The sequence below is a fragment of the Rhamphochromis longiceps genome, linkage group LG5, assembly GCF_057381845.1.
Source record: "Rhamphochromis longiceps isolate RC_006_pf linkage group LG5, R_longiceps_female_GT1.1, whole genome shotgun sequence".
Taxonomy (NCBI): Eukaryota; Metazoa; Chordata; class Actinopteri; order Cichliformes; family Cichlidae; genus Rhamphochromis; species Rhamphochromis longiceps.
The window spans coordinates 4838122-4865541 of NC_140561.1; the positions used below are offsets into that span (position 1 = coordinate 4838122).

At 39.2% G+C, this 27420-nt stretch overlaps 1 protein-coding gene across 1 annotated transcript; it reads left to right on the forward strand.

The window, feature by feature from the left end:
* Positions 1–10002: 10002 nt before the first annotated feature.
* On the forward strand, positions 10003–26461 carry serinc3 (serine incorporator 3). Its single transcript, XM_085405485.1, has 10 exons — positions 10003–10174; positions 14660–14821; positions 17044–17237; positions 19413–19492; positions 19605–19742; positions 19924–20093; positions 21347–21437; positions 21656–21872; positions 22293–22517; positions 25252–26461. Exons 1-10 carry the CDS (start codon positions 10136–10138, stop codon positions 25385–25387), a joined length of 1452 nt encoding a protein of 483 aa, XP_085261611.1. The 5' UTR covers positions 10003–10135; the 3' UTR covers positions 25388–26461.
* Positions 26462–27420: the final 959 nt, after the last annotated feature.

The window sequence follows — 27420 nt, forward strand, 5'->3', positions numbered from 1 at the left end:
AGCGATTAGAACATGCTGTAGGTATTACAGGTACTGTGCTACAGTGGTTTGCATCATATCTATCTAATAGACTCCAATTTGTGCATGTAAATGGAGAGTCCTCTTCACACACTGAGGTTAATTATGGAGTTCCACAGGGTTCAGTGCTAGGACCAATTCTGTTTACATTATACATGCTTCTCTTAGGCAGCATCATTAGAAGACATAGCATCCATTTTCACTGCTATGCTGATGACACCCAGCTCTATCTGTCCATGAAGCCAGATAACACACACCAATTAGTTAAACTGCAGGAATGTCTTAAAGACATAAAGACCTGGATGGCCGCTAACTTTCTGCTTCTTAATTCAGATAAAACTGAGATTATTGTACTCGGCAATATGGTATCTAACCAGATTCCTACTCTGGATGGCATTACCTTGGCCTCCAGTAACACTGTGAGGAACCTTGGAGTCATTTTTGACCAGTCAAGTCAAGTCAAGTCAAGTTTATTTATAGAGCACATTTAAAAACAACCAAGGCTGACCAAAGTGCTGTACAGTAAATACAGATAAAAATACAATAGAACACAATTTCGTAAAACACCTCGCTGATCAAATAAAAAATAAATAAACAAATAAATTAAACCTTTCTAAAAGCCAATGAAAAGAGGTGAGTTTTAAGAGCAGTTTTAAAAGTTTCTAGGCTTTTGGAGAATCTGACGTGAGGAGGTAAACTGTTCCACAGTCTGGGTGCAGCCACAGCAAACGCCCTCTCTCCCTTTGTCTTTAATTTATACCTGGGAACATCTAAAAGCATCAGATCGGCTGACCTCAAAGATCTCCTAGGGCGATAAGTACTAAGGAGTTCTGACAGGTAAGAAGGTGCAGTGCCATTTAAAACCTTAAAAGCCAGCAGTAAGATTTTAAAATCAATCCTAAAAGCAACTGGGAGCCAGTGGAGAGAGCAGAGAACCGGAGTGATGTGGTCTCTTTTTTTTGAACCGGTCAACAGGCGAGCGGCAGCGTTCTGCACCAGTTGAAGGCGATGTAGACAGGAACGATCTAGGCCAGCATAGAAGCCGTGAAGTAATAAAAGCATGGACCACTCTTTCTAGATCGTTCCTGCAAAGGTAAGACTTGACTTTGGCTAAAATCCGTAAATGATAAAAAGATCCAGAGCTGATTTGTTTATCAAGTTTAAAAGCATTGTCAAAAATAACTCCAAGACTCTTAATGGAAGAAGTGCAATCGGAGGTTAGGGGTCCCAAAAAGTCAAGAGAGAAGTTGGGATCTTTAGGAAGCCCAAACACAATGACTTCAGTTTTGCTTTCATTAAGGTGTAAGAAGTTAAGAGTCATCCAAGTCTTAATGTCAGACAAGCAGGAGAGTAGCGGCTGCAAAGAAACATTGCAGTTCAACCTCAGAGGGAGGTAGATCTGAATATCATCGGCAAAGATGTGGAAGGACACATTATGTTTACGGAGCACATCGCCCAGAGGGAGCAAGTACAGAATAAACAACAGGGGGCCTAGTATGGACCCCTGAGGTACGCCACAGGTTAAAGGAGCTCTGGGAGATGACAGTTCACCAAGGTGAACAGAAAAACTCCTATTATTCAAATAGGACTGGAAAAACTTTAAGACAGTGCCCTTTAAACCGACACAATGTTGAAGGCGGGCTAGCAGTATGTTGTGATCTACAGTGTCGAAGGCTGCTGTCAGGTCCAAGGTTACTAAGACAGCAGCACAAGAGTCAACAGTTAAAAGCAAATCATTAAAAACTCTCAGTAGGGCGGTTTCTGTGCTATGCCGAGCTCTAAAACCAGACTGGAACTTCTCATAGAGATTGTTGTTGTCAAGAAATAGCTGGAGCTGCGTGAGGGCGGCTCGTTCCAGTACTTTGGACAGAAAAGGGAGGTTGGAAATGGGCCTATAGTTACAGAGTAGGGATGGATCTAGATTAGGCTTTTTAAGGAGAGGTTGAACAACAGCGTGCTTGAAGGGTCACCAGGACATGTCCTTCAACGCACATATTAAACAAATATGTAAGACTGCGTTCTTCCATTTGCGCAACATCTCTAAAATTAGAACTATCCTGTCTCAGAGTGACGCTGAAAAACTAGTTCATGCATTTATTACTTCCAGGCTGGACGACTGTAATTCATTATTATCAGGATGTCCAAAAAACTCACTGAAAAGCCTTCAGCTAATCCAAAATGCTGCAGCAAGAGTCCTGACAGAGACTAGAAAGAGAGAGCATATTTCTCCTGTTTTGGCTTCCCTTCATTGGCTTCCTGTTAAATCCAGAATTGAATTCAAAATCCTGCTCCTCACATACAAGGTCTTAAATAATCAGGCCCCATCTTATCTTAATGACCTTGTAGTACCATATCACCCTGTTAGAGCACTTCGCTCTCGCTCTGCAGGCCTACTTGTTGTTCCTAGAGTATTTAAAAGTAGAATGGGAGGGAGAGCCTTCAGTTTTCAGGCCCCTCTTCTGTGGAACCAGCTTCCAGTTTGGATTCAGGAGACAGACACTATCTCTACTTTTAAGATCAGGCTTCAAATTTTCCTTTTTGCTAAAGCATATAGTTAGGGCTGGACCAGGTGACCCTGAATCCTCCCTTAGTTATGCTGCAATAGACATAGGCTGCCAGGGGATTCCCATGATGCATTGAGTTTTTCCTTTCCAGTCACCTTTCTCACTCACTATGTATTAATAGACCTCTCTGCATTGAATCATATCTGTTATTAACCTCTGTCTCTCTTCCACAGCATGTCTTTATCCTGTCTTCCTTCTCTCACCCCAACCGGTCGCAGCAGATGGCCCCGCCCCTCCCTGAGCCTGGTTCTGCCAGAGGTTTCTTCCTGTTAAAAGGGAGTTTTTCCTTCCCACTGTCGCCAAAGTGCTGCTCATAGGGGGTCATATGATTGTTGGGTTTTTCTCTGTATCTATGAAGCGCCTTGAGGCGACTTTTGTTGTGATTTGGCGCTATATAAATAAAATTGAATTGAATTGAATTCTGATCAAAAATCATATTTTGCATGGTTGAATCTTAACAAGGTTCCAAGTCGAGCTTCAACATGCAAAAAGAAGAAATAGGAGTGAGACAAAACATTGTTTGAGCATGCAATTTACTGGAAACAAAGCTTTTCGGAAGGATGGCACAGTTGCCTAGGGATGGGTATCGTTTAGGTTTTATCCGATACCGGTGCCAAACCAGTACTTTTGAAACGGTGCCGGTGCTTAAACGGTGCTCAAACCGGTGCTTAAAGAATGGAGAACACAAACTTTGTCCAAAAACCTCTCATGTTCAGCTGTTTTTTTGTAAAAAGATAACAATGTTAGCCTTTTCTGCAGCTATGGGGCATATATGGTATCACTCTTGGCTGGAAGCAGTGCTTAAACAATGGAAAAAACATAAACTTTGTCCAAAAACCTCTCATGTTTAACTGTTTTCCACTTTTTCTTTGGTCATTTTAGCCTTTTTGGCCAGGGTGAAGGGAGCATCTGCCATCAAACAAGAAGACAGCTGCATGTAGCTAGGATGATGTTTGCTAGTTCACCTTACGTGCATTAATGTAATAACGTGGTTAGCCTACTCAACGTAAATTACACACGAACAACATTAAGCTACTCACTCAGAGAAGAACGGCTGCTGCTGCATCATCATCCGTCATCATTTCTGCTACACTGGCAGGGCTAGGGGCCAGGACTCTCCTCTTCGGGTTTTTGGGGGATGTTGCTAACTCCGGGTCCGATAACAGGCAACCCACCCGCAGTAGATGTGCTCGGTGTGAGGTCTCGCAGCAAGCTATCAAATACGGCGCATTTCTCGGCTTTAAAAAAAACGCTATGTGTCGCCAGGTGTTTCATCGGATTTGAGGTGTTACCTCCTTTGACAGTATCACAGTATCAGCTTAAAGCACTTGTTGCAGGCTGCTGAGTTTGCATCTTTTGCTGTGAAGTACAGCCAGACTTTGACCGCTTTGCCTTGGGCATTTTTAATCTGTAGCTCTGCTCTAAAAGAACGTACGTACCTGGACCCGCCTACTATCCTCAGAAACGTAAAATGATTGGCTAGAATCTAAAGTGTATCACAGCTCAGGAAAAAAAGCACCGAAATAAAGCACCGAAATAAAGCACCGAAATGTGCGCTGCTTTTCGGTCTGGTTACTACCGTTTATGTCAGAACCGGTGCCATGATGGCACCGGACACCGGTACCCATCCCTACAGTTGCCCCTCCGTTGATCCTCCTTGGGCTGATGATCAGAGTCAATAATTAGCCTCAGAGTCCCTGAGGGCTTGAAGTGTATTACCTTGTATGGAAGGTGTTATAGAAAAGAGAAGTTCTATGTCTGCTTATAGGTATTAAAGATGTACGATTAACTGTGACTAATGTCTGGAACCTATTTTAATCTGTCATTGACGCCATGGGGGGGCGTGTACCCCACTGCTTTATAAGTATCCACAACATGTATTTTGGTCAGAAGACATATGCTGATGTTTTCTCCGGGCTGTTAATAAACTCAACGTTTGATTGCACTTTTCTGGGGCCTCCGTGGTTTGTGACACTGCTCTACATTGATTGATTTCGCAACAAAATCTACCATTTATAACAATAGCTTAGAACATGGATTCACCAATCTAAACTTCATGTGATTAGGTGAAAATGGATAAAATTGAAAACGAACAATCTAAAGTATCTATTTTATAAGAACAATTTACAGTAGCAGGTTTAATTTATATATCGGATGTAAAACTATTATTATATAAATTACAGTGTAATTAGCCATCAATGGGGTTTTTTTTACCACAACACCACTTTACAGCGCTTTTATAAGCAGAATTGTCTCAAAATAAATTACAATACACTCAGAAGTATAAAACTTATGAGACTTTGCAGTTCGTCTTTAAGAAAAGTGTTGTTTAAAGCCACCCTTACTATTTCTACTTATGGGACTTATAGTAACCTTTATTTAATCTACATTTGACACATCAAAACAAAACTTAACAATTCTAAACATGTTTGGATACTGAGTGAAAATCTCATTAGAAATTTGAAAGATAGAAATATTAGCTGTTCTCCTATTGGACAATAAACAATCCAAACCAATCCTCAAGATAACAGAGAAAGTAACAACTTGCCAGTTCACTGAGCAGTCTGTGAACAGCCAAGTGTTCAGGGTTCTTCAAGCATGATGCAGCTATCCAGAGAGATATAGACACATTAGATAAAGCTGTTTAGTGGGAAGTAGATTTGCATGAATTATTAACAATGGTTAAATGTGTGAACATGAAATTGACTTGGATAAATAGAGAGAGGAAGGTTGTATGCTGGTGATGGATGCTAAGTTTGATCCATAAACTGATGATTGAGCACTCAAAGCACTTTGAGCACTTTGTTGCCATCTGATAGTGTGTCAAATCAAGGCAGTAGGTCCAACTCAAGTGTATCATCCACTTCATCTGCACATCTCAGGGCAGATGACTGCCTTGCTCGCACGTCAACATATGCTCAAAGAAAAACACTCTCTTGAAGAATAGGAGGAGCAATTGAGGAGAAAGAAAGAACAACTTCAAGCAGATATGAGCAGTTTGAAGCAGATATAGCTGCAACTGTTGAAAAAGTGAATGTGCTGAGAACTGGATCCACTGTGCGGAGCGTTGCTTCACGGAAATCCATTGGAATGGAATCATATTTTAAAACAAAAAGAAACAGCGTCGAAATCCTTAATGCGGATGCAGAGACTTTTGTTCCACAGACGCTTACCACAGACAGTCACTGGGAATGCAGAGCTTCAAGTAAAAACAACACAACGGAGTATGAAAAGAGAAAGACCTGCACCCACTCTTATGGGACCTTCTGACACTTTTAGACCAATCCAACCTTTGTCTCGGCAACAAGCTGCTAATCCTGTAGCCAATGAAAACCTGCTGTCCATTATGGAAAAATAAAATGAATTAACTTGTATGTCGGCCCATCATCAAAGTCTCTCTTCACTGCCCAAAAGAGAGATTCAAACCTTTGATGGCGATCCTTTACATTTTTAGGATTTTATGTGTTTATTTGAACAGGTCATAGAAGCAAAGACTGGCGATGCTGGCGACTGCCTGCATTATCTTGCACAGTACACCAAGGGGCAGCCCAATGAACTTGTTAAAAGCTGTCAACATACGCCTGATGGTGCTGGATATGTAAAGGCAAAGACTCTTCTGTATGAGCACTTTAGGAATGGACATGTGATTGCATCTGCTTATTGAATAAAGTTCACTCATGGTCACTGATTAAATCAGAAGATGGAAAGGCTCTTCAGGCAGCGGCCTTGAGTGATGGGCACTAGAGTATTGTCCTACCAAGGGGAAGATGCGGGTTGTTTGACAGTCTAGCATCATTCCAGGGTTTTTCTCTTAACGCGCAGCTCCTGAGTGGTCCTGACTTAACAAATGATTTGATTGGCGTGCTGACAAGGTTCAGGAAAGAGGCTGTTGTTTTGATGTCTGACACTGAAGCTATGTTTTACCAGGTGCATGTGCATGTGAATATACTGCCCTACTGAGATTTTTCTAGTGGTCTGGTGGTGGCTTAAATCAGATCATGCAAGAGTACAGGATGTGTGTTCATTTGTTTGGGGCAATGTCCTCTCCAAACTATGCTAACTATGCCCTGCGGAAATGCACAGAGGACAACAAAGCATACTTTAGCCATCAGGTGATTCACATCATTCCATAGTTTTTATGTGGACGACTGCCTTGCTTCAATAGGCTCTGAAGAGGAAGCCATCTCTCTTAAGTCAGATTTCAGAGACATCTGCGCCAAGGGCGGCTTTCACTTAACAAAGTGGATAATAGCCACAGCGTTCTGGCAGTGATAGCTGAGGAGGAGAGAGCAAAGAAGGTTAAGGACCGAGACCTGGGTTGTAACCACCTGTTGAGCCAGCATTGGGAGTGTGGTGGTGCCTACAGTCAGATGTGTTTAAGTTCTGCATGTCCATCCCAAACAGACCATTGACCCTGAGAGGGATCCTGTCCACAGTAAGCTCCTTTTATGACCCTCTGGGGTTCCTTGCTCCTGTCATCTGCACAGCCAAAAGGATCCTTCAAGATCCTTCAATCAGCAGTTGCTCAAGAGTGGAAAAGCTGGATGGAAGAATTACGCCTGTTAGACAACATCAGCATCAGGTGATGTTTAAGAATTCCTGATTTATGAGAGACCACCACTGCTCAGTTGCACCAGTTTGCAGATGCGAGTGGGAAGAGGTATGGCGCTGTTACCTCACTGCTGCTGCACAACAGTCGTTCGCAGATACTCAGTTCCTTCATAAAGAGGAAAGTCCCGGTTGGCACCTTTAAAACCAGTCATAATCCCCGAGCATGGAATGTGGAAGTGGTAGCAGCAGTTCATATGGCTAGAAGGGAGGAGGGAGCTAAGACTACTTCTCCTAAACTCAGTGTTTTGGACAGAGAGCACCGCAGTGTTGAAATATATAAATAACGAGACTTCCTGATTCTGTGTTTTTGTGGCGAAGTGAGTGTCAGAGATCCTCAAGGCTTCTAGGGCCTCCCAATGGAGGTATGTGAACACAACGCATAACTCGGCAGACCTTGCTTTCAGACGTATGAAGATAGAGACTTTTCTACATGACACTGAATAATAATAATCAAGTTCTGTCAGAGGAAAATATATGCAGAAGAAATTTCCTGCCTCCAAAGGGGAGAGAGTGTGAAACAAAGCATTCACATATATGAGTTGAATCCTGTTTTGGAGGACTATGTGCTGCAGGTTGGTAGATGTCTCAGTAGGGCAATGGAAAAAAAATTCAAAGCACCCTGTCATAATCGCTAAAGATCTTCACATTTCTAATCTCATTCTACAGCATATTCATAAAGAGGTCATGGTGGAAGGAACCACATACTCTCGAAGCTGCATCAGAAATACTGGATTCCTGGTGCTGGTACTTTGATTAGAAACATTATGTCGAAGGTAGAACGTTTCATGGAGTTGCAGGCCAGCAGCAGATGGGTGGCTTGCCCGAAAGCAGATTTGACCAACTTTGTGGAAGCAGAGCGCGACCTGACACGAGCTATGGAAGAAAATCAGGAAAAGATCTCTGATACGCTGTCTTTGAAGGGAGTGAAATGGCTCTTTAGTCCTCCAACTGGATCGCATCATGGCGGAGCATGGGAGTGGTTGAGTCGTTCTGTCAGAAAGATTCTTAATTTCACCCTGCATACACAGCATTTGGACGAAGAAGGACTCCAAACTGCTCTTTGTGAAGTGTAGTCCATCCTCAACAGTAGACCCATTACACTGGAATCCACTGATCCAAATGATTTGGAATCCTTAACACCAAACCACCTCCTCCTTCTCAAATCCAACCCGTGTTACCCGTCTGTTCCAGAAAGGTAATCTCTTAACGATGGAGACAGGTCTAATATATATCTCACCTGTTTTGGAAAAGATGGATTAAAGAATACTTGCCACAACTTCAACAGCGCCAGAAATGGGGAAGGATTAAATGCAACTTTATTCCTGGAGATGTGGTCCTCATAGTTAATGACTCTGCAACTCGTGGTTCCTGGATTATTGGCAGAGTCACAGGAGCTGTGCCAGAGAAAAAGGAGCTTGTATGTCAGGTCTGGATTAAGACCCCAACCAGCCGTGTGTGCAGACCCGTCACAAAGATATGCCGTCTTCAGGAGACCTTTGACCCATGATGATGACAATTTTGACACAGCGTGACATAACTTACGTTGATTTGACTTTAACACTAAGAGAGATACATCACAGACTGACTATATTTAGGCTATGTGCTGGTAACCTCTGGCCTATGACTGACTGACCATGTGTGGACAGAAGAAGAGAAGAAAAGAAAAAACGACTTCGGTGGACTTTTTGAGCATGTTATGTTGTCTAACTGGTTGTCTGTGATGTGATGTGTACGTCTTGAGTTATGGTGTCCAATATGTAATTATTACAGTACTGATGCAGGCAACAGTACTGATTAGTTGCCGGAATGTGGTTGATAGGCATAGCTTTGTTGGTGGGTGTTGGTGTGAAGTGGGTGATGGGGGAAGTCGTCTGTTGCTGACCGCTCAAGCCAGGAGTGTTGTCATCACTGTTGTTTTGGATGGATTTTAACAATTTTTGATGCCATATAAAGAAGTCTTAAATTGAAACTGAATTGCATTACATTGGCCTCTAGTATCACTGTATGGAATCTGGAATCTTCCCATCCACCTGTTAGTGACCCTCCATCTGAATTATTAATATTAATATTAACAAACTAGCAGGTGGAGAAGGCCCCTACTGGCTCATATCTATGGGGGTGATTTCTGCTCATAACGCCCATTGTGTAGACTGATAACATCCGAAGTGCATAGGGATAAATCGCAACTGCTGAAACTTTTTGGAATAGGGTTTGCAGATATTTTTTTTCTTTGAGTACTACAAAGAAAACAGATTTCACTACTTGGGTAACACAGTGATACAACTGTTAGCAATGTCACCTGAAAAACATTTTATGACATTACCTTTGCCAACCACATCAGTGTCACTGAAAATGGTGAATATGAGCTGATTTTTCCACAGGTTACTCATTATGGAAGCGAGCCAGAGATTGTGATACAACATACAAGAGAAGGGCTGAAATGAAAGAATGAAAGACCTGTAAAAAGGACACAGGCTTTTCAAATCCTAAATAAATTAATATAGAAAGCGCTTCTTTTATGTGTAAATGAAATTGAGTATGTATGACTTATGACTGAAGAAACAATAAACAGTAAACCACTAACACTAGTAGACTTTACCACTAACTAATAATAACTTTATCATTGTTCTAATATTGTTAAAATACTTTATAACATATAAACCGTTAATGACAATTAGAAAACCTAATTACGTATTAGTATGTCCACATACCGTCACCAAAGCCTGTACAAATGGCAACAGGTCAACAACGTCATGACGTCACCCAGCGTTACTTCAGCCAGCCAAAGCTCTGAAGTAGTTCGAGGCGCTGTCGTTCTGTCCTGACCGCCTGACAGAGAAGCTTTATTTTCTTTCGACAGTGAAAACACCAGCAAAGAACGGAAGCGAAGTAACGGGAAGAAGAACACAGACTGTGCGCTTCTGTTCAGAAACCCGGCAACCATGGGAGCTGCTCTGGGGACATTTTCTTTTGCAAGCTGGGTAAGTGAGGTTTTTACAAGCACCTTGATTTAAAGTGATGAGAAATGTAAGGTGTCGTAACAACCTGAAGCTTAGACAGGTAGTAGGCTAGTGCTAAAGAACATGGACACACTCAGTTAGCTGCTATATTAATTCCCGTTGTGTTCTACGCTGGATTTAGATTTTATCTGCAGAAATCTGAGAATCCCCCTGAAGTAGCTGCCGCGTGAGGAGCAGTTCAAATATACGGCACAACAGATAGTTAATCCCAACGCACTTGGTCATCTGCTGGCATGTGATTAACTGGATTAGTTTGCGCTTTGTTACATTATAATAAGAACACAACATGCGTCGTATTTAGAAATGTCAGTAGATGAAACGTAGAGAATGAAAACAGTATATTTTTATATAAGGCAAGAGAGGAATAGCACTACATGGATACGCAATTAGGACTAGAGCAAATACCACAAATATATCTTGTAATAAAGCATTCAGTTTTTCACAGAGCTGTATTATCTGTCAATTTAACAACTTCATTTATACAAAAAGACAGACACAAGTAAAACTAGAAAAAACGGTATTAACAGTATGTTTTCTGTCTGGGTTTATTTATGGTTGAGATCATGATGAGGCATGGCCAACCATTTTCAGGCTGTAGGTTTTCTGGCAGACATTGTCAAGGCCAGTCTGCAGAAGAACTAAGCTGACCTTGTCTGGCTGGCATACTTGTTGACTATCTACCAAGTATCGTTATCACTTGACTCCACGTCTGGTATTAGTGTATATAAGAGTCCAGGCAGTGGTTTACTGTAAATTAATACATATGCTGTCTGACAATGTCAGGCTGTGATTGTTTGTTTTGTTTTTACTACACCAAAACTTTATCAGTTTAGTCCAGTTATATTTCTAAGTAAAGACACTAACATACATATACATATAAAGGTTAACATGTACTACTTGCATTATATTACTGCTTCCCACAATCATGTGTCATGTGGGCAGGCCTGTGGGCACATTCTAAGTCTAGCCAAACTAGACTTAGAAACTTTGGAGTAGCAATATATATTTTACATAACGCTAAACAAATATTCTCGTGGCATATTTTCAAAGCTGTAGAATCAATGTAGCTAAAGTATATATTAGAGGAGGAGTCGCTGTGACAAATTCCTGCCCACAGGCCTGCTGGGTCTGACCACAAACACCACATGCTGCCTTTCTTAAATAGCTGCCCCAGTTTTAACAGTCTTTCCTGGGGGTTTTACTGCAACTGATAGCTCATTAAATGAAAGTGAATACTGAAATTTTGATACATTTAGGTACACATATTACCATACTATAGTTTGATACAACATCACACATGATTCTGTAGCTCTAACTGTTAATGTATATTGAATGTATAATGAATATTCTCCAGGAAAGCCTTAAAGACACTGCATGCCCATAGAGGGCATGCAGTGTCTTTAATTCAAGAGGTAGAATAGACCACTTGCATAAAGTTATTGGCGCACATGTTGGCAAAGTGCGTCTCCTCTGTCCTCACAACATTTAAAGCATGTTCCCACTGTGGTCCAAATGAATGTGCCTTTACCACAAGGTAACTGTGGTCCAGTAGTTTCCAGTGAGTAAACCACATTTGCTTCCTCCATTTTATCTTTCTACAAATTATGTATCTTAATACAAATAAAAAAACTGGTCTTGTCAAGGGGACCATTTGACAAAGCTTTTTGAACTTGCCATTCAAAAGTCTCTTTTCTTTATCACTTTCTGCTCACCATACATATTGTTACTGCTGCGTCACTTGCAGACATCCTGAACTACGAAAGTGGCCAAAGTCACATACTGTGCGTGAATTCCTCTGTGCGTTAATTGTGCATCAAAAAAGAAATTAAATAAATACATATATACATATAATATAATATAATATATATTTGCAGCATCTATTCTGGCAGTCAGCATGCTGGTTGCCTGATCCCTACTGATATGCTATTGTGGTACAACTTGTCATATTTGTTCCATCCAGCATGAAAGTTGATTGAAGTAGCATTTTCTTTCATTTCATTTCATTTGTGATTAAGAATTTTATGCTAACAAGTATTCTATTTGTGTATACCTTTTACCTTAATCTTAAAGTGTATATTTGTTTCTTACTCTTCTTATATTTATTGTTTGTCTTTTGCACTGAATGGAACTGGAGCCTCGTTGTCTCGTCTCTCTATATACTGTATATAGCACAGATGACAATAAAGTTTACTTTAACTTTGACCACAATAAATACAACATACAACAATATACCATTCAGAAATGTTTTTTTATTAGCCTCTGCTTAAATAAGGGGCTTTACAGGACTGCTTGAATTCCTTTTTGTCATATTTTAACTAGCCAGTACTCAAACATTTTTCATGTGTCTGTTCAACATTGCAGGTTCTGATTCAATGTCATGGTAGGAAGGGGTATTTAAAACTTCAGGCTTTTGTCTTTAATATTTTTTGAGACCTAACTTCAGATTCCAAAGTGTGGAAAAACATGCTGGAAGTGGGTCAATAGACATTTTTCAATAAATTTATATCTTGAAATAGATTTGATATATGAAGATGTCGGCCCACCCTTTGCAGCTATAACAGCTTCAGATATTGCCAGGCAGGCGGGCAGCATAGACACTCAAGTTTGTGAATGCGATAACTTAAGAAGGAAGTCACCGAGGACTTTCAAATCAATACTATAGGTGCATCTACCAGGAGGCTGCGGGGTACCACTGGTGCTTGCCAATATTTTTAAAATTTGTGTTACTATCCATACATGTGTGGAGAGAGACAGAAACATGTTACCGTTTGCAAATATTTGATAATCATAAGAAGAAGAGCCCAGCCTGTTGTTCTTATAATATTATGTTCATATTAAATGAACAGTAACTGTAACATTAGTTAGTGACTAGGCAGGCCCAATGACTTTTATCTGTTTCTCATATAAACAGGTTTAAGTGGCTCATCTTTAAGTACCAGCTAGAAGTCTTAATATCCTTCTGTTCAGTACAGTCAGAGAAGCCAAGGTAGTGTTTGAACTATAGTACTTTTAATTAACATTCAAGCTCACTCATGTGCAAGCAAATTCATTTATGTATTGTTACACCCCGGCCTAGGCAACCGGGGTGCAACGTAGAAAAACAGAAATAAGGAAAATAAAACCACGAAGGCTCTCCACCAAAATCCCAAAACGAAAATATCCCATAATGAAAGCATTGACAAACCCATTCACAACTATTTACAACAAACTATTTATTTACAACACAGGGGAGATCGCGACCATGACATACTGAAACACAAGGCTTAAATACATAGAAGGAGCAATCAGGGAATGGACCACAGGAGGGAAACACAGCTGGGGCAAATTAGACCTGACGAGACAAGGAAACGTAAATTGAACACACTAAGATAACACAGACTTTCAAAGTAAAGCAGGAAATACATGACAGTCACGCAAAAAACAAAACACTGACAACACCGAAACGTAACAGTATGTATTAGTTACCAAACACCAGCTTTCCCCCGACAGCTCACTCCTCGTCTTGCCTAGCAAACTAAGAATATTGATTTACTCATTATCTTAGAAATCACACATTTAACTTACAGAAAAAATGAGACAATGAGGCCTCAGGTTCCATGTGTCAGTTAGTCCAGTTTACTGCAGAATACTTTACTCTGTCAGTTTGCAACAGCTGGAAACACTCAGTGCTTCTGCTTTATTTGCAGTTCCAGAAAAGAGATACATACAAGTTTCTCCATGACAGCAGCTGCCAATAAAAGCTTTCATCGTTAATTATATTCAGGCAGGGGAAAACAGGACATGGGAAGGACTGCTGCAAACTCATTAGGATTAACTAAGTAATTTTCACAATAAGAGTGAAGGAAATGTCCAGTAATAAGCAAACTTGTGACAACTTTTTAACCTGCAGAAAAAAAACTTAACGAGGGATAATTTGTTTAAAGTCTCAGAACCACACAAGCCAATCTGCTTCATATGTCCTCAAGCCTGATGGCAATAAAGTAGTCACTTTATGACACAACATATCAGATGGCACAGTGGTCAAAATACAGAGTGCTCTCAGTGCAAAGTAGTTTTTCTCTGAATGTCATTGTCTCTAATTGCCAGTGCTGTGCTGAGTCATTCAGTGTTACTCAATGAGACGTTACAGTAGACTGTGTACAGCATAACAGTACAAACATCAAGATCAGTCTATACTGGCAGTTGAATAGTTGAAAATCTAAAATAAATGATTGAAATATTTTTCTAAGTTACTAAAATGTGTTGTGTGTGCTTGTTGTCAGTACTGGAATTTAAAAAACAAAAATCCAAAGGTTTAGTAAAGTGCATCTTTATATTATGCGGTAAATGTTTGATTAAGAACATGTATATGTTGTGTTCTCACATTGATCGCTTACATCTTTCCTTACACATATCCCTGGATGTTCCACTTTTGCTTCAAGTGTGATTTTTTTATTGATCCTCCAGGTGCCGTGCCTGTGCAGCAGTGCTACGTGCCTGATGTGTAGCTGCTGTCCGAGCATCAGAAACTCCACGGTGACCAGGATCATCTATGCCTTTATAATGCTGATAGGCACCATCGTTGCCTGCATCATGCTGTCACCGGGTGTGGATCGGCAGCTCAAAAGGGTAGGAGTTGACCATAAAAATACCATAAGATATAAACTTTATTGTGAATGTAAATGTCTATTATTTAAAGTTAAAATGAAATTATAATGGTTGAAACTGGTGCATAACTGATGCAAAAAATGAGCATTCATGCAAAGCCACCATGAGATTTATAACACGTGCATCAGCACAATTTGTTTCTCGTTTAAAACAATCGTTGACAATTGTTTAAAAATGGAGAAATAAAAAGTGATGCTGACATAACAATGTTGTTTCCTCTGAGACATTAACTGTGATTCAAGTAAAGTTTGTAATCAAAGTTCATATGAAAAAAGAAAAAGAAGAAAACAAGTGGAAGTCAAGGAGCAGATGACATGTCAGCCCCAGATAACACAGTCCAATCCAGATTCATAGCTCCCAAGAAATAGTACCAAGAAATTAGAATATGTGATAAGTGATGACATCCAGCAATAACAGAAGCTATTTTAATGAAAGGTAAAATCATTTAAGATAAGGAAAACTTGAATATGTATAAACCGAAGCAATTAAATTAAATATCAATCTGTCACTCCTTTCCGTGTCCGGGTGAGGTTTCCCGTGTTGGGTCAAATTAAGCCGCAGGCTCCACACAGTATTTACTTTCTTTAATTGCATTTTTTATTTCTATTTAATTCTGAGCATTTTTTTAGCTTATGGTGTTTTGGAAAATAAATAGTCAATAATAATAATAACTATAATAATAATAGTACTTTACACCTTATTTACTGCTAGTAAAAAGTTAGGATTAAAGTGGAGATGATGATAATTTTGATGAAAGCCAAACCGCATGTCAGCACAAGTCCAGGCCTCAAACCATCTCCATCAAGAGTGCTGTGCGTAAACAGATGTCTACAAACCTCAGTGTACTAAAGCAATTTCATAAAGATGAAAGAGCCAAATTTTCTCCTTATCAATGTCAGAGACAGATAAAATCTTGTAGAAAACCTATTACATTATTGCTGCTAAAGACCTGAGACTGGACTAGAGACTTTTCTTTATTTACTTCTGACTGTAAAAGAAGCTCGATCATCACAACCCTAACACCATAGCCCTAACTCGGAGTAGACATCAGCAGGTTTTTCTCCAAGTCACAAAGCTTTGACATCATAACAACCTGATTGTTCACATCCAATCTTGACTTATGCTGAACTAGTAACAACAATATCATGAGGATATATCAAATATATATCAAAACACAAAATTCCCTGCTGCGTATATATTGTCTCTCTGTTCTTTGTCATGTTGTTGTCATTTGTTCCCTTCGAGCTATGTTTCTTTCCTAGTGCTTAGTTTGTTCCTAGTTTCTACCTAGTCTCAATTTTTGAACTTTGTTCCCTGAATTACGGCAATAAAGCTTCCTGTTGAGTTTAGCTCTGGTTGCGAGAACAAATAAAATTTGAATCATTGGTGAAAAAAAAACAGTAACATCCTTCCTACAGGAGCTAAGTACAGCAACTGGTGATATTTATTTAGATGGCTTCTCTCTAATTGATCTCTTTGAACTAACTTTAATAATTACTTTCACCGTGCCATCAGCATGTCATTTCAGTGAGGAGAGATCATTAGAAGGAAAGTGGAAATGATATAAAGCTCAGATTAGAAAAAGGTTCTTGTTGTTTTCATTAGTTATACTTCTTAACAAATCAGAATCTGCAAAACGTACTTTAGAAATTTTGAAATCATAATCAGCTAAGAAAAGTTCAGGTGGTGTACCCGTACTTCTTATGGCCTCAGACAGTGGACTCTTTGTACCTGTCCTGCTAAATCAGTATTGTTGACTATAAGATTATACGAGACAGCATGGACCACACTGTTGGATTTGAAGGAAATACACTGAACTGCTTTGAACCATGTATATCTAATAGATTACAGTTTGTTCAAGTAAACAGGGTGCCTTCTTCACATAACAAAGTTAGTAATGGAGTTCCACAGGGTTCTGTGCTAGGACCAATACTTTTTTATACGTGCTTGAGGCAGTATTATTAGAAAACATGACATACATTTGACCTGTAATTTTCTTCTACTAAATTCTGATAAAATTCAGGTTATTGTATTTAGTATTAAAAATCTTAGAAAACATTGTGTCTAACTAGAAACGTATTTCAAAGGTGGCTCTTCTTTACACTCTCTTAAAAGCCTCATATGCATATAAAAATCTCGTCTGGATGTACAGAAAACAAGGGTCTTTCTCTGATTTTCTGTAGATCCCAGGCTTTTGTGAGGATGGGGCAGGTTCGTCTGTCCGTGGTCTACAGGCGGATGTCAAGTGTGAGATGTTTGTGGGGTACCAAGCAGTTTACCGTATATGCTTTGGAATGAGTATGTGGTTCTTGGGGTTCTCCGTTCTCATGATAAACATAAAGAACAGCAGAGATCCACGTGCTGCTATCCACAATGGGTAAGTACTGCAGTAAAGCTAGCAAGATGTAAATATTTTTACCAGCACAGTCCTACCAATCCTAAGGTTCAGTTTTAGACTTTTTTAAACCATAGCAGGTACATAAACAAAGCAGCCATAGATCATTTGCATTTAAATATCGCATTTCCAGGCCTTCACTGTGTTTGCACTCTAGTCCACCTTGGCTCTTTAACACTGTGAGGTTGTAAAATGTAAATTATACAAGATGTGTTTTAGCAGAAGACCTTTGTTTTTTAGTTTACAAAGTTTTAAAAATGCAACAATAAATATTTATCATAGCTGTCCAATGTCATTCTAGTACATATATAATGTCCATTATCGTATTTGGCTGTAAAGGTCTTATTTGGTTTTATTTTGGTCTCACCAGCAGTGTGTCTTTCAAGTTTAAGTGTAAGGTCAGCATAACATAAAAAAAGTAATAGTAATAAATTCTAATAAAGTCACTAAATAAGTATTAAATAAATACATGTGTGATGCACATTCATATCAAAATCAAAGTGTGTTTGGACCTTTCAGGGTAACTGATTGGACTCTGGATATACAGTGGCTTGCAAAAGTATTCAGCCCCTTGAACTTTTCCACATTTTGTCACATTACAGCCACAAACATGAATCAATGTTATTGGAATTCCACGTGAAAGACCAACACAAAGTGGTGCACACGTGAGAAGTGGAACGAAAATCATACATGATTCCAAACATGTTTTACAAATAAATAACTGAAAAGTGGGTGTGCGTAATTATTCAGCCCCTGAGTCAATACTTTGTAGAACCAGCTTTTGCTGCAGGTCCAGCTGCCAGTCTTTTAGGGTCTGTCTCTACCAGCTTTGCACATCTACAGACTGAAATCTTTGCCCATTCTTCTTTGCAAAACAGCTCCAGCTCAGTCAGATTAGATGGACAGCGTTTGTGAACAGCAGTTTTCAGATCTTGCCACAGATTCTCAATTGGATTTAGATCTGGACTTTGACTGGGCCAGTCTAACACATGGATATGTTTTGTTTTAAACCACTCCATTGTTGCCCTGGCTTTATGTTTAGGGTTGTTGATGCTGGAAGGGGAACCTCCGCCCCGGTCTCAAGTCTTTTGCAGACTCCAAGAGGTTTTCTTCCAAGGTTGCCCTGTATTTGGCTCCATCCATCTTCCCATCAACTCTGACCAGCTTCCCTGTCCCTGCTGAAGAGAAGCACCCCCAGAGTGTGATGCTGCCACCACCATATCTGACAGTGGGGATGGTGTGTTCAGAGTGATGTGCAGCGTTTTGCATTTTAGCCACTAAGTTCCATTTTGGTCTCATCTGACCAGAGCACCTTCTTCCACATGTTTGCTGTGTCCCCCACATGGCTTGTGGCAAACTGCAAACGGGACTTCTTATGTTTTTCTGACAATGGCTTTCTTCTTGCCACTCTTCCATAAAGGCCAACGTTGTGCAGTGCACGACTAATAGTTGTCCTGTGGACAGATTCCCCCACCTGAGCTGTAGATCTCTGCAGCTCGTCCAGAGTCACCATGGGCCTCTTGGCTGCATTTCTGATCAGCGCTCTCCTTGTTCGGCCTGAGAGTTTAGGTGGACGGCCTTGTCTTGGTAGGTTTACAGTTGTGCCATACTCCTTCCATTTCTGAATGATGGCTTGAACAGTGCTCCGTGGGATGTTCAAGGCTTGGGAAATCTTTTTGTAGCCTAAGCCTGCTTTAAATTTCTCAGTAACTTTATCCCTGACCTGTCTGGTGTGTTCTTTGGACTTCATGGTGTTGTTGCTCTTAGACAACCTCTGAGGCCGTCACAGAACAGCTGTATTTGTACTGACATTAGATTACACACAGGTCATTAGCACTCATCAGGCAACGTCTATGGGCAACTGACTGCACTCAGACCAAAGGGGGCTGAATAATTACGCACACCCCACTTTGCAGTTATGTGTAAAAAATGTTTGGAATCATGTATGATTTTCGTTCCACTTCTCACGTGTGTACCACTTTGTGTTGGTCTTTCACGTGGAATTCCAATAAAATTGATTCATGTTTGTGGCTGTAATGTGACAAAATGTGGGAAAATTCAGGGGGCCGAATACTTTTGCAAGCCACTGTGAAAGCAGATGAGATATTTGATTGAGACAGTTTTCCTGAGACTTATGACAGTAACAATTTGTTTCAGATTTTGGTTCTTTAAGTTTGCTGCCTTGGTGGCAATTACAGTTGGTGCCTTTTACATCCCTGAAGGGCCTTTCACCTACAGTAAGAATTTGTATTTAAAATCCTTGATAACTCAGATCTCTTTTACACACAGATTTGTTAGTTTGTATGAAAGACGAGTAGTTCAATTACTTGTGTATTTGTGTTGTCGCAGTATGGTTTGTCATAGGCTCTGGTGGAGCCTTCTTTTTCATTCTGATTCAACTGGTGCTGCTGGTGGACTTTGCCCACTCCTGGAATGAGTCCTGGGTTGACAAGATGGAGAATGGCAACTCCAGAGGCTGGTATGCAGGTCAGTGACTCTGGCCCAGTTACATGCTGTATTCATCTTCTAAATACTGTTACATAAGCGAGCACTTACTCTGAATTTTTTTTTTAAAAAGCGTACATGTAGCACACACAGATTTCACAAATCTACTTTCAAATCAGTTTTTTGGTTTCAGCTTTGAACTGTTTCTACCTTGTATTTTTAGCTCTACTGGCTGTCACGATCCTGAACTACATCCTGTCATTAACAGCTGTTGTGCTGTTCTTTGTCTTCTACACGAAACCCAATGAATGCTTCATCAACAAATTCTTCATCAGCTTCAACATGTTGCTCTGCATAGTTGCCTCTGTTGTCTCAGTCCTGCCAAAAGTCCAGGTGTGAATACACGGCATGTCTGCGATGCACAGATAAACAGAAAACAAAAACAAGACACACTATTCTAAGCACTGAAGATTCTGCTTTGTGTTTGCAAATGTTTGTGCTACTAGCATCATGTCATGATGAGCATCTATAGTAGCATCTACATGGAATTGATGCTAAGGCCCCTTTGCTGAGTTTGACAGTGTAAAACGGAAAGACAGAATAAACCTGAAAATGGTTGGATATCTCTCTCATAATTCTGTTATTTCAAAACATTATGACTGTGTTTTGTAGCAGCTTGGTTTAGTTTTGCTATAGGAGATAATATTGAAAAGTAAACATAGCTCTATTGATAACATTTCTACCAGCTATTTTTGTGCAAAACTAACTGAACCGTGTTAATGCAATAATAAAATAATATCAGATGGGAATAAAAACATTATTTAAGTCTAAATTTTAATTCTAATAAATGTACTCAGGTTGAATTAGAACAAGAAAAACTCGAAAAAGAAGGAAAATGAAAAAATAGCTGTATTTTCTTTGCCTCAAAACAGAAACATGAGTACAGTCAGGGGTTAAGGTGAGATTCAGCGGGCAGGGAACCCTAAAATCAGTTTTACAGATGGTGACAAAAAGCACAATTCACTCAATGTACTGTGATCAGCTGACCTGCTGCTCAAAAAAAAGAAAACACAACCCACTTAAACTGCCCACTATGGCACACGACTGCGCCTCTTTGTTCTCTTTTATGCGATATCCCCTGGTGATTAATGCACGAACATGATTACCTTTCATTTTTTACTGTTTAGGCTTAAAATTGATGTGTGAAGGCCAGTGATGTGAAATGATAGCTTCCTTCAAATGCGTTAAACCAAAAGTAACAAGCCTGTTTTGAAAATGTAAGAAGTAGAAAGTACAGACAGTAAAAAGTTATCAGGAAAAAAACCTTTCATGTTAGAGTTTAGCAGAACAGGTTTGCCCAAGCTTAGGCTGCTGCCCCCGCGACCCGGCCCCGGATAAAGCGGATGAAGATGGATGGATGGATGGTTTTCCCAAGCTACCCACAAACATTCCCACTGTTGCTGGCCTTTTTTAACCATCTAGATATTTTCTAAATAATAAACAAAGGTTAATTTTTGTGTTTGGAGTGCTTAAACAGTAAACACAGGATTATGACTTCTTTTTCTATAATACATATGTACAGTTTCAGTTCAAACCTGTGGGAAGTAAATACTTGGCACTGATAAACCTTATCTGTGTATTTGCAGGAGTCTCAACCTCATTCAGGTCTACTACAGTCTTCTTTCATCACCTTGTACACTATGTTTCTAACCTGGTCTGCCATGACCAATGAGCCTGGTGAGACTGTTTATATTGTCTGGGAATTTCAATAGACTCAAACACTCCTTTATCTGCATATATTTATGTTCTTCTCCATTCATTTCAAATAAAAGATCTTTTTGTCTCATAACCTTAAGATTTATTGCTTTTTAGAAAAGCTTTGGGTTATTTTGTTCAAATTGTTTTTTAAAGTATTTTTTAATTAATATTGTTATTGTTTGTTTTGCTGATCTCAGACCGGGAATGCAACCCCAGCCTGTTGAGTATCTTCCAGCAGATCGCAGCCCCGACCCCGGGCCCTACAGAGACCGAGAACCAGACAGCCACCATGGCAATGATTACCACAATCACTGGGACAGAAAAACCTGCCTTTACATCTCCATACCTGCAGTGGTGGGATGCTCAGAGCGTTGTGGGCCTCATTATATTTATCTTGTGCATCCTGTATTCCAGGTAACATTGTAAATGTTGTGTAAAGCGCTTTGAGTGCTTTGTTAGAGTAGAAAAGCGCTATATAAGAACCTGTCTGTTTGACCTCTTTTTACTGTAGACTGCAGTGTTAATGAGCATTAAAAAAAACATGCTTACAGACTGATGCAAAAAATGATTTTGATCTCTGTAGCCAGTTTCCTCCATCATAAGCCAAAGACTTTTCTAGTCTTTGGCTTAAAAATTTCAACACTGTGCTGTTATTGGTGTAGAGTACTGCTGTAATTACTAGTTATGGTTCCTCACCTGGTGAAGGGTTGACCATTTCTAAGCCTTCCTTGTTAATGTGAACTGTGTTTGTGTCCGTTGTTTTTTCATACTGTGATCCTAATACTTGCTTTTCTTTCTTTTTGGTCAGTTCATTCATCTCTGTTTTGATTCCAGCATTCGTTCATCCAGCAACAGCCAGGTTAACAAGCTAACTATGGCATCCAAAGATTCAGTCATCCTCGCTGAGGGGGGCAGCACAGAACTGTCAGAGGAGTCGACAGGGCCCAGACGGGTGGAGGACAATGAGCGGGACATGGTCCAGTACAGCTACTCCTTTTTTCATTTCATGCTTTTCTTGGCCTCACTTTACATCATGATGACCCTCACTAACTGGTACAGGTCAGTGGCTCCCTTCTCTTTTAGCACAACACCTAAAGTGTAGTTTGAAGTGTTTGGGTGGTCAATAATCCTACAATATATATATGTGAATGGTAGTTTATTTCATTTCCTTTTTATACAGTGTGTGAAAAAGTGTTTGCCCCCTTCCTGATTTGCTATTTTTTGGTATGTTTGTCAGACTTAAATGTTTCAGAGCATCAGACAAATTAAAATGATGGCCCTGTGTGAAAAAGTAATTGCCCCCTAAACCTGATAACTGGTTGGGACCATTAGCAGCAACAACTGCAATCAAGTGTTTGCAATAACTGGAAATGAGTCTTTTACAGCGCTGGGGAAGAATTTTGGCCTGTACATCTTTGCTGAACTGTTGTAATTCAGCCACATTGGAGGGTTTTGGAAGGAAGCTGTTTTGGAAACATATTTGGTGATGCTTCATCCTCTGCATTGCGTTTGTGTGCTAGCAGTGTCCAAGCATTCTTCTTCTTTTCAATTTTTTTTTCAAGAGCTCACAAAAGCATTCTGGGGGTCTTTTGTGAGCTCTTGGATGAGTTGTCGCTGCATCCTTGGGATAATTTTAAACAGACAGCCACTCCTGGGAAGCTTCACTGTGGTTCACTGGAGTCCCACAGCCTTAAAAATGGCTTCATAACCTTTTCCACACTGAAATATGTCAATTACTTTGATTCTCAGTTCTCCTGAATTTCCTTGGATCTTTATTTTAAAACCTTTATTGAAAAAACTGCATATTATTGTCAAATATTTACATTTGTTTGATGATGTGAAACATTTAAGTGTGGCAAACACTGTTTCATGCAATTGTATCCATTCAGATGCATGAACCAGACTGACAGAAACTAAACAACAGAAGGGATAAATGCTATATGAAGCAATGCATTCAAAATAGGTTATAAACCAAAACACATCCAATTATTTTTGTGTCAGAGGGAGACGTGATATGACACAAATGTTATGGTTGACCATGAGAGTCACAGTCTGGCACTAACATAATCCAGAAAATGGTTTAAATATCCAGAATTGCCCTTTATTGGTGTCTGCAGCTGGTATTATTCGGTCAAGTAGTACCAAGAAGAATGAGGACAACAATGGTCTACTGAATTTGCATATTCATTTCATTTCATTTCATTTCATTTATTTGTTCATTTTCAGGCACAACAAATACCTATATTGAACATAAAATGCACAAAACAAAAAACAAAAATTGCCTTAAAAAGGAGTGGGACGAAGAAAACTTATTAAATCCCACCTCTATACTCACTCATCAACAAAAAAAACAAACTTCCCGCAGCTACGCCCATCATTGCATACAGACCCATCAACAGCCCCGGGCACATACAAGCATCTAAACGGCAGCTCGCAACCAACAATTAGAGCCTTCATAACTGAATACAGAATATATAAATTATAAATTGCATTACCACAGGTAACAGGCAGTAATAACTACAAGTAACAAACACACATACATATACATACATATATATCTACACACACATGTACATATATGTACATACATACGCACACTTTTTTTTTTTTTTTTTGGAATCCATACCAGCAATGGTAAGAGAACAGACATTACAGAGCACACTAAAAGCATCATTGAGTATACTGTGACCAGACCAACTGTTTGTAGAGAAATTTAAATCTATGAATATTTTTGCATTGTTTCAATTGTAAACTCAGACTGTTCCAGATTTTCACACCACATACAGACACACAAAAACCTTTACGGGTTGTTCGAGTTCTGGGTAATTTGAATTCTCCAAAGCCTCTCACATTATAAACCTTTTCTCGAATTTCAAATCTAGTTTGTAAATTTGCCGGTAAAAGTTTAGTAAAAGCTTTATACAAAATTATGGATGTATTGTAATTAACCAGATCCTGGAATTTAAGTAACTTTGCCTGAAGAAAGAATTTGTGAGTATGATCTAGATAACCAGCCTTGTGAATAATACGCAGTGCTCGTTTCTGTACTGTGACTAATGGATTAGTTGTATTTTTATATGTGTTTCCCCACACTTCCACACAATATGTAAGATATGGAAGAACCAGGGTACAGTACAGAGTACGAAGTGCATCAAGGAATTGTTTCACTTTGTTCAAAACTGCGAGGCTTCTGGAAATTTTGGTTTTTATGTGTCTGACGTGGGGTTTCCATGAAATTTTATTATCAATTACGACTCCCAAAAATTTGTTTTCACTCACATTATCAATTGGTACACCTTCAATGATAATTGGTAATTCTACATTATATTTTAAATTACCAAAAAACATTGCTTTAGTTTTATTTATATTTAATGATAATTTATTTATGTCCATCCATTTTTTTATTAATTTTAGCTCCCTGTTTACGGTCATTACAAGATCAGTATAATCATCGCTACTGAAAAATATGTTTCATCTTTTGTTTTGAACTCTTTTTTTGATTATGATCTAGTTTTCTGTGCAGCTGTCAGTCCATTGTGCTTTTATTTATATTAGGAAATTCATAACTCATTGTTAAAACTGTAAATGGTCCCACAATGTTTCATTAGGGGTTTAATGGCACCATATAGGCCAAGCAAAGGCATTTCCTACTGTATAATTGATATGCTGACCTTATTTTTCTGAGGTGCAGAGATTTTGTGATTTCTGCTTGAACAAGTTAAGGAATTTCCTTCTTAAAGTAGCTTTCTCAGTTTTTTATAAATATACTTATTGCATTTTTTTGTTCTGACAGCCCTAATACAGACTACACCATAACAAGCAAGTGGCCAGCAGTATGGGTGAAAATCACCTCCAGCTGGGTTTGTTTGGCTTTGTACACATGGACACTGGTGGCCCCCATGGTCTTCACCAACCGAGATTTCAGCTGATCAGCCAGTCTCCACAGCGTGCTCTTATTTTTTGTCTGTCAAGATGGACTCAGGTTTTACACTTTTAGATGGATTCTGAGTGAGTTGATTGTGTATGCTTCCAAAGTGCCCTAACAGTTGCTTCAGATAAAGATTTTTTCTGTAGTGATTTCACACCAGTCACATCACTAACAATAGCAATATATTGTTGTATTTTTGTACTTGGGCAATTTTCTGGTTAGAGCAAACCTTTTGGATTTAAGTCAGCTAGATTTTTCTTTATCTTCTTCCTCCTTTTTTTTGCTGTAACACCAATTTATGGTGAATGCTTAGTTGAAAAAAAAAATTCTCAACATCATGGAGTTACACCTACGACTTACTGTGGAGCTGGGGTGAACTGCATTCACTACGAAGAGGATGTAGTTGGCTGTTCAACCTTCATATGCCTTATATGTCTGAAAAATGTTAGAATATCAGATAACTAGGGAGTATGTACATGAATGTCGCAGACATAACTGCAATATGACCAAAATCAGCTCAAGTTCCTGCCAAATGTAAACGGACCTGCAGGTCCATCAGACCTGAAGATGTCAGGTGGTTTAAAAATATCCTTAGAACAAAGAGATACAGGCACACCTCTGAATAGCCTAGAATATCTTTAGTATTTATTTTGATTATTGTTGTAAGAATGTGTTTCTGTAATTTTAAAAAGATTTAAATTTTTAAGAAAAGGACTCCATAACTGAATAATTACAGATGTTTGAGAATAAAAAATCTGAGCATTTGCCTTGTGTTCCAGATTTACCCAGTGTGGTTAATAAGTTATGAATTCTCTGTAATGCATCTGCAGTTTGTGATTATACTGACCTACTATATAATCATTTGCTTTGCTTTGACTCAGAGATTCAGTGTGCTCATCTATGCCACAGACAGGAAAAAAAGCATTCTGAAAGTCATCAAGTTATAATTGGTTCCACACTTTTTTGTGTTTAAATGTTAATATTTTCCAAGGACCACTGTTTTTTTATTTTTTTGGCAAAGCTGTGTACTTTGAACCTTTGTTATAACTCTCAGCAATGTGCTGTAAATGAATAAAGGCACATCTGGAGCTTTCTGTGTGCTTTTGTTTCACGTTTGATTGTTACAAGTGTCTCATCTTATATTGGTGAGACCCATGAATATAAGCAGCACCAATACAGGAAGCTCAATTATTAAGTGTTAACTTACTGCTTTGCAGTGTGCCAGAGAGCAGTAATTCCTTCAAATCAGTTTGATACACCAGTGCAATACCAGTAAAATACTAATCTTTCTGAGAAATAAACATTTAAAACCTGGTACAAATAAGTACAGATAACTGTTTTAATCTCTATGGACACTTTTCATAACAACTATGGCTTAATCTTTTTTTAACCATTTGGATGATACGTTAAATTGACGGGGCGTGTGCACAAGCAGCACCCGGCAGTCCTACGTTTCATCTGAAGGGATGTCAAATGCTATCATTCTTCTGTAAAGTAAATTTACCTACAGCTATAAGTAAAGTAACCTTAACCTTAAATCAGTGGCAGATTGGCACTGATTTAACAGAGCAAGGCCACTGCCTCTTCTTTCACCACTCTGAGATCAGCTACAGTTGTGCAGAAAGACATCCAGCAAATAAACAAGCTTCAGAGATTTATCATTGTGACAGATGAGTTTCCTCATACCTTGGTGATATGGAGAAGATGGCATGTGAAGAGGTTGTAAATAACTCCTTTTATTAGCAATGATGGACACGATGATGGAGAGGGGACACCAGCTCTGACCATCTGTCTAATAAAACAGGCAAATCCAGGCTCAGCAGCACTTTCAGAGTAGCATCTATATAAAATTAATAATAATTTAACATTTCTGCATCCAGCAAGAAGATATCTTTTCATCTATAGTAACTAAAGTATAGTTACCTTCTTGTGACGTCTAGGACACAGGAGTATTAGGTTATTGTGTACATGTTGGTAAGCTGTCTTGTGGCAACTGATGAACTGAAACAAATGAGTGTACTGTGTGAGCGACGA